Source organism: Lepidochelys kempii, chromosome 2, assembly GCF_965140285.1.
Source record: "Lepidochelys kempii isolate rLepKem1 chromosome 2, rLepKem1.hap1, whole genome shotgun sequence".
NCBI lineage: Eukaryota > Metazoa > Chordata > Testudines > Cheloniidae > Lepidochelys > Lepidochelys kempii.
Window position 1 is genome coordinate 230,677,345 of NC_136381.1, and position 9,652 is coordinate 230,686,996.

Below are 9,652 nucleotides of genomic sequence, written 5' to 3' on the forward strand. Positions count from 1 at the left end.
CGCTAGGATTTCACCGTTAAGCCAAGCTGGTCGCCTGCCATATTTACTATTCTTTCAACACATCAGGATGTTTTTTCCCTGTAACCTCAACAGGGATTCCTTGAAATACAGCCAGCTCTCCTGGACTCATTTCCCCTTCATGTTAGTCCCCGAGGGGATCCTACCCATCTGTTCCCTGAGGGAGTCGAAGTCTGCTTTCCTGAAGTCCAGGGTCCGTATCCTGGTGCTTACCTTTCTTCCCTGCGTCAGGATCCTGAACTCAACCAACTCATGGTCACTGCCTCCCAGATTCCCATCCACTTTTGCTTCCCCCACTAATTCTTCCCGGTTTGTGAGCAGCAGGTCAAGAAAAGCTTCCCCCCCCTAGTTGGCTCCTCTACCACTTGCACCAGGAAATTGTCCCCTACGCTTTCCAAAAACTTCCTGGATTGTCTATGCACCGCTGTATTGCTCTCCCAGCAGATATCAGGAAAATTAAAGTCACCCATGAGAACCAGGGCGTGCGATCTAGTAGCTTCTGCGAGCTGCCGGAAGAAAGCCTCATCCACCTCATCCCCCTGGTCCGGTGGTCTGTAGCAGACTCCCACCACTACATCACTCTTGTTGCTCACACTTCTAAACTTAATCCAGAGACACTCAGGTTTTTCTGCAGTTTCGTACCGAAGCTCTGAGCAGTCATACTGCTCCCTTACATACAGTGCTACTCCCCCACCTTTTCTGCCCTGCCTGTCCTTCCTGAACAGTTTATAACCATCCATGACAGTACTCCAGTCATGTGAGTTATCCCACCAAGTCTCTATTATTCCAATCACATCATAATTCCTTGACATCACCAGGACCTCCAGTTCTCCCTGCTTGTTTCCAAGGCTTTGTGCATTCATATATAAGCACTTGAGATAACCTGCTGATCGCCCCTCATTCTCAGTATGAGGCAGGAGCCCTCCCCTCACAGACATTCCTGTCTGTGCTTCCTCCCGGTATCCCGCTTTCCCACTTACCTCAGGGCTTTGGTCTCCTTCCCCCGGTGAACCTAGTTTAACCTATCATTCCTTAGATGCTGAAGAGATTACCCCTGGAAGGCAGAAGGGGTTACAATCATTAGACATGGCTGCAGTGGCTGAATCTTCTCTCATTAGAAACATTGATACTCTAGCTGAGTGTGTGAGGATTGTCTGGGTATTTGCCTAACAGACTCAAAGATGGCGAATTTCAGGAGGCATCTAGACAGACCCTCTTCTGAGTGCTACATTGGACCCCATAGTCATGGTAGACGTTGGTACCAGTGATCAAGAGCAGTGGATACTACAAATCCTGGAAGCTAAATTTAGAGGACTAGGAAAAGGCCTAAGTTGAGGACCTTTGAGGGACTTTCTCTGAAATACTTGCAGTTCCGTGTGCAGGGCCAGCTTGATAGGAGAAATGTTAGAGTCTCACTGTCTCCCTGTGCAGGTGAGGAGATGTTTAAATGTATTAGACACTGGAGAACACTCTGAGGAAGGGAAAGCCTATATAGAATGGATAGGATCCACCTGCCGCAAAGGAGAATACTGGACTGCTGGCGCAGAAAACGGATGAGGTTTTGGGGGGATTATTTTAAGAGGGAAGTAGGGGGCATCTGAAATCTGAGGAGCACTCAACTCAGACAAAGATATCTTCTAGGGATGTCTGTAACTGAAAAGCATTTCTTTATCCAGCAAAGGATAGGGCAAGAAATACAGCCTAATTGGCAGAGGGAAAGAATGAGCTCATAGAGATAAGTTCCAGAAAAGTAACAGGCATCAGACTAAGGAGCTAAGGAAAAAAACGGATACCCTGAGAAAAATAAAAAACTGATGTAAGAGGCATAAATGCAAAAATAGAAGATCAACATAGAGTTCTTGGCAATGAAAGACATATAACTAGACCTGGGTAAGAGCCAGATTTTCCATTGTGTGGGAAATTTGGCAATTTTTAATTTTTTTTTCTTTTCCTAAACTGAATGAAAACAAAAAAAAGTAGACATTTCCTGTGAAACAAAATGCCCCCTCTCCAATGTTTGAGGTTGATCAGTATGTGGTGTTCTGTTTTTGACTGTTCTTAGCTTTCATATATAAAAATGAATTTCATTTTGAAAAGTCACTATGAGGAGGAAGATCAGAGTGTAATAAAAAGGAATAATAGGTTGTAAACTGGTCAGTCATGAAAAAAAGGTTTAGAGAAGTAATTGCTTGACATCTTAAGTGACTGATTGCGTCTTAAAGCACTTCATTCTAGAGCACAAAGAAGGAGGCTATTCTTGCTTTACGCTTAAGAAACACACAGGAGCTGATTCAAGAACTAACTATACTAAATAGTGACTATAATTAAGTTTATCATATTCAGGGAAATAAATGTACCAAAATCTAGCACAGTGACGCCAAGCAGGGGATTTCAAAGAAATGAGGAAGCTGGTTATAAAACCTTCAATTCAAAAGTAAGGAAATCTGTAGACTCAGCATGAAAGTTGTTTAAACACTATTTAAGGGCAATGAAAGAGGCATATCTGTAATGAAAAGGAAACAGCAAGGCAAACAAACGAGAAGTCCCAGTATGGCTAAATAACAAAGTTTAAGAGGTTTATTCAAGTAAACAGATAATCTGTCAGAAAATGGAAATTCAGCCCTGCTGAAGCCAATAGAAGGGAACATAAACTATGGCAAATAAAATGAAAAATGGAAATTAGAAAGGTTATGTGGGATTTTGATGAGTAAATAGTCATAAAAATAAATAACTTGTAAATCACAGAAGATAAGGACATTTCAGAGAAGCTAAATGATTTCTTTCCGTCAGTCATCACCACAATAAGAATAACTAAACAAAATAATAAAACAGAGGATATTACGAGGGATACCTTCCCTGAGTCTGCTTTTCTCAAGTAATCTACAAAAGTCGTGACAGGTTGAGGCTTTGAGACCTTCACACCTCTCTAATGAACATACCTCTTTTGGGGGGCATTTTTCAAAAACTATAGAAATGTGAAATTCTCTGAAGTGCCCTTGAATTTTTTATTCTGGTTGTCAAAAAGTGAATGACTATTAAACAACAGCTTAATGTTCAGTGTATTTCTAATTAACACTAGGACAGTGGTTGTGGCTAGACAACACTGCAGTGGATTTTGTCAACTGGAATGTTGGAGAACCCTCAAGTCAACAAAATGAGCACTGTGTTGAAATGTATGCAAACTCTGGGTACTGGAATAATATTTATTGTTCTTCCTACAAAGGATATGTTTGTAAAAAACCAAAAAGTAAGTGATGAGTTTAATGTATTGTGTTTATGGATTTGTTTAGCTAGTAATGTTTATAGTATGCATGCTCTTAATAGATATGTGCTGCGTGGGGTACATTTGTGATAGATATCCTTTGTGGTTTTATACACAATACAGAATTCATACATATACAGTATGAAAAGAAAGGGTCACGCTGTCGAAAAGTAGGTGCATTCAAAAAATGGACAGCCAAGCTCTGTTTCCGAAAATGCATGCCTGCAAATCAGGAAATTTGTACTTACACTTGCAGAATTGCCTGTAGAATTACAGTAATTGTGTGTGTGCAATTGCATGGGCGCTGTTAGGGTTGCATTTTTTGCGCACAGAATTTGATCCATTCCTGAAAATTTTGTTCTCATGAAAAAAATGCTTATATCTTAACCTAAAGCTATTCTGTATGTGTTTCTCTCTCATACACACACACGTGCGCGCAATCGACACTCTTTGCTGCTGCTTATATCAAATGAATATTCATTAGTTTCACTTCTTAGTATTGCAATATTCTTTCCTGAAGCATGTTAGGGGAAGATGAGTGAACTGGAAAAGCAAAAATTGATCACGGAAAAGCAAATAGCATTGGGCTAAGTGTACAAAATTTAGAAAGTCCTTGAAATAATGGAATGTGCAAACTCAGGAACAAATCAGAAGCAAGCCTGTCCTGTGGGCTCGAGTACATATACTCCAGTACCCTGGTGTCACTGGTAGTGTTTAGAAAGCTCTGTGCTTTACCATTTCCACCTCTTGGGTGTCAATATTTATTTTCTTCATCCTACTTTGTGAAGATGGTGCCCGTTGCCCTATTAAGAATAGCTGCACAAATTAAAGTAACATGAGTACTACCTGGAAAATTCACCCATTATTTAAATGGAATCTTTTTTTGAGAAGCCAGACTCTTGAATTAACTTATTTTGTATCATTTCTGTACATCTCCAAGTGACCTGATTTTGTTATGAAGCAGAAATACGATGAACAATGTTATCTTTGCTGTCCTTCTGATGCAGGTCAACCAGGAAGCAATGGGCATTTCATAAGAGTGCCTATTTTTGCAACATTTCCTGCTCAATTCAATTTTTCAACCAGACAAATTCAGCTGAATCATTTGAGATTTGCCGCAACCAATCCTACCTCCCAAAGGTGCAAAAGGAGCCGAGTATGTGGCGAGAGCATTTCTCCCACATTGCATTGTAACGGCAAGTTTCTTGTGAACATGCACCAACTGTTGAAAAATGCATTCCGTATTTGAAATGTGCCTAGTTCCTCTATATGAAATGAGGGAAATCCCATTATTCTTTTCTAGAAAGCTGCTCCTGAGTACACAACCATCTGATTTTCTCCTGACTGCTGATGAAAGATGTTTTTTATATTATACAAACAGCCTTGCAAAATTGTCACAAAAATGTAACAGACCATCCACAAAATCTACTCACCTGTACTTCAATGTGATGATTAACAATAGAAAAACAAATGATATTTTATTTACCTATCAAAAATAAATAATAACCCTAGGTGGGTGAATAAGTGGAATTTTGCAAGGCTGTGATAATTCTCCATTTTACAGTACAGAGAATTAATATAAACTGTCAGCATGTTAAATTTAAGCCTGCTTTTTCTTGAAGAGGCTTTACAACATAGATCTATAACTGCCGTCTTCCTTTAACTGAATATTTTCCATTGCACATGTTTACATAATTTCTACCCAGATTATTGAAAACCCTGGAAATATTTCCATTCTGTGTATGCAGTTGAACTTTATTTGATAAATAAGCAAAAAATATTGGGGTGTTAAAACTAATACAAAGATGTCACATAGGACCCAATCCCGCAAACATTTACTGCCAGGCCTAGTCCTTACTGTGACTTCTTTAGAATAGTAATCGCTGTGCCCAGTTGTAATCATATGCAGGATTAGGCTTATAGGCCAAATTCCTACAAGCTGCTCTGTGAAGTGAAGTGCTGCGTATGCAGCACTCCATGGACTTCACTGTGGCTCTGCACTGGTGCAGGGGTGTGTCAGTGTGGAGCTCACAGCAGAATCGTTTCAGCTTCATTGCATGGTTTGTAACTACATTAGATTCATTTATCACATGTTGCTACTGATAAAAATATTGTATTTATTCAATACCAGAAAGTCCATGGCCCTGTTTAGGCAAAAAATGGTCATTTTTACAGTATATACTAGTATGTGTTAATGTACAATTTTCAGTATATAATAAAGACTTTTAAAGATTCTGAGTAACTGTTTTTCTTCTGTTTTAAAGCTGTTGATGTGCAATCAACTGAGAAGCCCCCAGACAAGAAAGGTAGGGTTACTTTCTTTCAAATAAATGAAGAAAAAGCCCAAATAAAAGCATTAGTATATATTATACCAGATTGTCATATTTTATATTATAATGTCACATATATTTTTAGATGTTAAATGGCTATCAAATGCATTTCCTCGATAATAAAACATCCATAATACTCCATTTATGTCCAAATGCAGAACTCTTCCCTAAAATTGGATTGAAATGTTGTGTTAAGCTTTATTCATATGCTTTCTGATTTTGCCTTCTGCATTGTCAGTCACTAATTATCTGGAGATGGTAAAGCATTCATGCATAAGAATAAACTACTATTTCTAAGTACAGGATTGTGTTCTATAATCAGATGCCAAGTACATGATTTCTAGTTAACTGCTTTGCATTCGTTTACAGCAGTGAAAAAGGAGGAGAAGATTCCTGAACCTAGTCACAGCAAAACTGGGATTGTAATTATTGTGGTGATCCTAATCCTAGCAGGAGTTGGCCTTGCAGGCTATTTCTTCTACAGGAAAAGAAAGAACCACATGTCAACAAATGACAGCTTTGAGAACAACCTGTATTTTAATACTGACGCCGTTCCTGGAACTAGTGACACAAAGGATCTTGTGGCCAACATTGAGCGAAATGAACATGCTACTCTCTAGTCTGATAAATTAAAGATGGGCCTTGTTTTAATAAAATTATGCAACTGGGTTACCTGAAGGTTTAGGACAAAGCTATTTTCTCCTGTGCAAACCCTGTAGCAGTCACTTTTTCAGTGTCTGCATATTTTTTTTACGTACTAGCAGCAGCAATTACTTCATTTCATAATCATTCTATAGTTGTATAAGATTCCAGAACTACTTTAACAAGAGCATTTCTCATGAAAAATATAGCGCTGACTAATTATGAAATGGAACAAATGGATACACTTAAAAGAATGAAAATGAAACACAAGCCACTGTGAATAAGTCTTCAAAGCATTTGTTTCTTCACCATACCTGCATCACCCTCATGAGTGTCGGGCTTCACATCAATTCAGTCTCTCCAAACTGCTCAGCAAGCACTTGTCTCATTCTGTTAATAATGCACATATTCCTGGAAACCTCACTACAAGGGTTTGGCACTGGGTAGCTGATGGCACTGTATTTGAATACATCCCATTTAAAAAAATGCTCTATATGGCATAATTTCAGTTCCTGTAATCTCAGACAATATACAGAGCCAAATACGCAGTTCCCCTCCATCTCACACCCCCTCAGGGGCTTCCCATAATCGGGGTGCAGGCCTCTGGAGTCCAAGCAATGTGACTGGCAGACACTACCAGCACCTCTTACTGGCCACAGAAGGGGTTTGTCTGGGTAGCATGATGATGAGACCTTGGCAACACCTTTCTGCGTACCAGCATAGATGTCATTGGTTGGAGGATACTGGCTATGCATATTCTAAAGATGCAGTAGCAATGGACAACTCTCATGATGCTCCTCTTGAAACACTGCCACTTAGATACTTTTTCTCCATAATACAGCTTAGCCTTGTAAGAGAGATCTTGGCCTATACAATGCAATAACTTTGCTAATGCACCTGTCATCCCTATTGCTCTATCAGATCAGCTGTTTCTTTCTATAATGTTTTAAGAGTGAAATATTTCAGAAACTTTAGCTTCCCAAACGATCATTTTATAATCTGATTTTTGTATATCTTGTAAAATGTAAATCATGTGTGCATTACATTTTTTTCCTCACACAGATATGAATGTGTGAAAGGAAAATTTAAATGTTTCCTTCATTTATGCATTCAACTTTAGTTCTGTGAAATAAACAATAACAGACTATGACTTTTTAATAGTTTTGCATTTTTAGAGTACGTAACTCACTATTCACGTTGAAACCAGTAGGAAAAATAAAGAGTTATTCATTAACTAATACTGACCTGGAGCAATACCAGCTTGCGTTGGTAAATAAGTAAATAAGAGGCAACATCCAGCCACCAAAGCAGAAAAAGAAAATGGATATGCCAACAATTTTTGTTTATCTTGCGCGCATATTTCATTGTGGCCTACTGGGTGGCTCCCTGAAACCTTTGGTGTTGTGTCCAGTCCTCAAATTGTCATATTTCTAACAATCTTATTGCTTATTTCACCTTTCCATAGTTCTTCCCTCTTTCAGAACAAGAGAGCTCTTAGAAGTTGCAGAAAGGCCCTTTTCCAAGCAGTGTCAGGAGTCCTACAGGGAAGGAGACCTGAAGAGAGAAACCTGTACTCTAAGAAGTTAATTTGGAGTGAGCGTTTTACTAGAGAAACATAGGCCTCTCCTGCTAGAGCCTGATTCAAAGCCACCTGATGTCAATGAGGGTCTTTTTCACTGACTTCAATGAACTTTGGATCAGACTCATGGAGAGCAAGTCTACCATGGAAAAGGTGGTACCAGCCAGAAGAGATTTGAAAGGGATAATAGGAGCAGGAAAAGAAACAAGGCCATCTTTATTTTTATTGTAGTAACATCCGGAGGCCCCCATCAAAATCTGGGACTCATTCTACTTACCTGCTGTACTGCAACAAAGGTAGACAAGATCTCTGTCTGATTTGAACCAAGCCACAAAAAATGAAAGTGTCAATAAGAGAGAAGGAAGGAGAAGAGGATAAGGAGGGAATTAGCTTCTGTTTCTGAGTGCTCTGAACGTCATCCCCACATAGAGTGAATTAGAATATACATGGAGTTGACAAAAGGAGGGATACGTTTAGCAAGATTTGTATCCAGAAAAAATGGTTACATGCTCCTAACCACCAGTGAAATTCACCCCATGCAGAGGGCCTGCAGAAGGTCTATGAGCATTTGTGTCCCATCTGAGCCCTCGAGATAGTGCTTTTATCTGAAGTGCAGATGAAAAAGGCATGTTTGGCTATAGTTACTACCGTAGTATCAGGTTTGGGTCTAACAATACTGAATGTCATGCCACTATATAAATCAGTGGTACGTGTTGATGTAGAATGTTGTGTTCTGTTCTGGTCACCTCATCTCTAAAATGATATAGCAAAAATATAGATATAGAGGTTCAGTGAAAAATAATGTAAATCATTCCATTTGAAGACAGATTAAAAACTCTGGATTGTTCACCCTAAAGAGAGGATGAATGAGAGTGGTCATGGTAAAGATACACAAGATAACAAACTTTGAAGAGAAGGCATATCAGGATCTTCTGTTCACACAATCACTATACCAGGACAAGGGGGCATTCAATGAAACAGCAAATTTAAACAGGAATACTTTTTCACACAACACCAGTGTCATAAGATATGATCAAGGCTGAGATTAGCAGGATTCCAAAAGGATTGGATATTTATAAAGACAAAAATATCCATATTCCATCATTATAATAGTATGTAAAAAGACGAGCTTTGGGAAGGCTATAAACCAGTGGTGGGCAACCTGCGGCCACTTGTATGAGCTAGCCAGCAAGAAAGGGGGAGTAGGCAAATAAGGCCAGAACAAAGACTTGCTGCAGTGAGGGGAGAGCAGCTTGTCTTTGCAAGTTAGAAAGACAACCTTTAGCCTGCCCTGAAGGACTACAGCCAAAGGATTGATTTGGGATGTAAGCACACAGCCAGCAAAGGGAGATCAAGCACAGACAGTGCACGGTAAAGAAAAAAATAAAAAGTTTCCCTGTGGAAGAGAAGACCGCGGGGAGGGTGTGAAGTTCTAAAGGAGAGAAATGAAATGGCAACCTTTGTGGGCAATATTAGCGAATTTGATGAAAACCAAAAATCATGGGTGGTACCTCAAACGTTTTGAGCAATGTGTAGCTTGAAATTCTGTTCTCGACAGACGACTTTCAACCGTGCTAACAGTGATGGGTCCAAAGGCATGTGTACTGCTCCATGACGTCTGGACTCCAATTGTGCCTGGAGCTCCCACATATGCATCAGTTACTGCAGCAATGCAGGGACATTTTTCTCATACCCCATTGATGACAGCAGACCAATATCACTGCCCTAAGAGACATCAGGGAAGTGGAGAGTCAGTAGCACAGTTCATTGCTGCTCTAAGGAAGTTAGCAGAACATTGAGCAATGCCCTGCGTGACTAATG

At 39.6% G+C, this 9,652-nt stretch overlaps 1 protein-coding gene across 1 annotated transcript in view; it reads left to right on the forward strand.

Annotated features, from left to right (window-relative positions):
* The window catches only part of LOC140907675 (macrophage mannose receptor 1), a 96,511-nt gene extending 89,223 nt beyond the window's left edge, over positions 1–7,288 (forward strand). The window contains exons 28-30 of the mRNA XM_073334148.1: positions 3,098–3,265; positions 5,545–5,586; positions 5,980–7,288. Coding sequence (XP_073190249.1) covers positions 3,098–3,265; positions 5,545–5,586; positions 5,980–6,230 — 461 coding nt within the window. The 3' untranslated portion in view covers positions 6,231–7,288. The remainder of the gene's footprint in view (positions 1–3,097; positions 3,266–5,544; positions 5,587–5,979) is intronic.
* Positions 7,289–9,652: the final 2,364 nt, after the last annotated feature.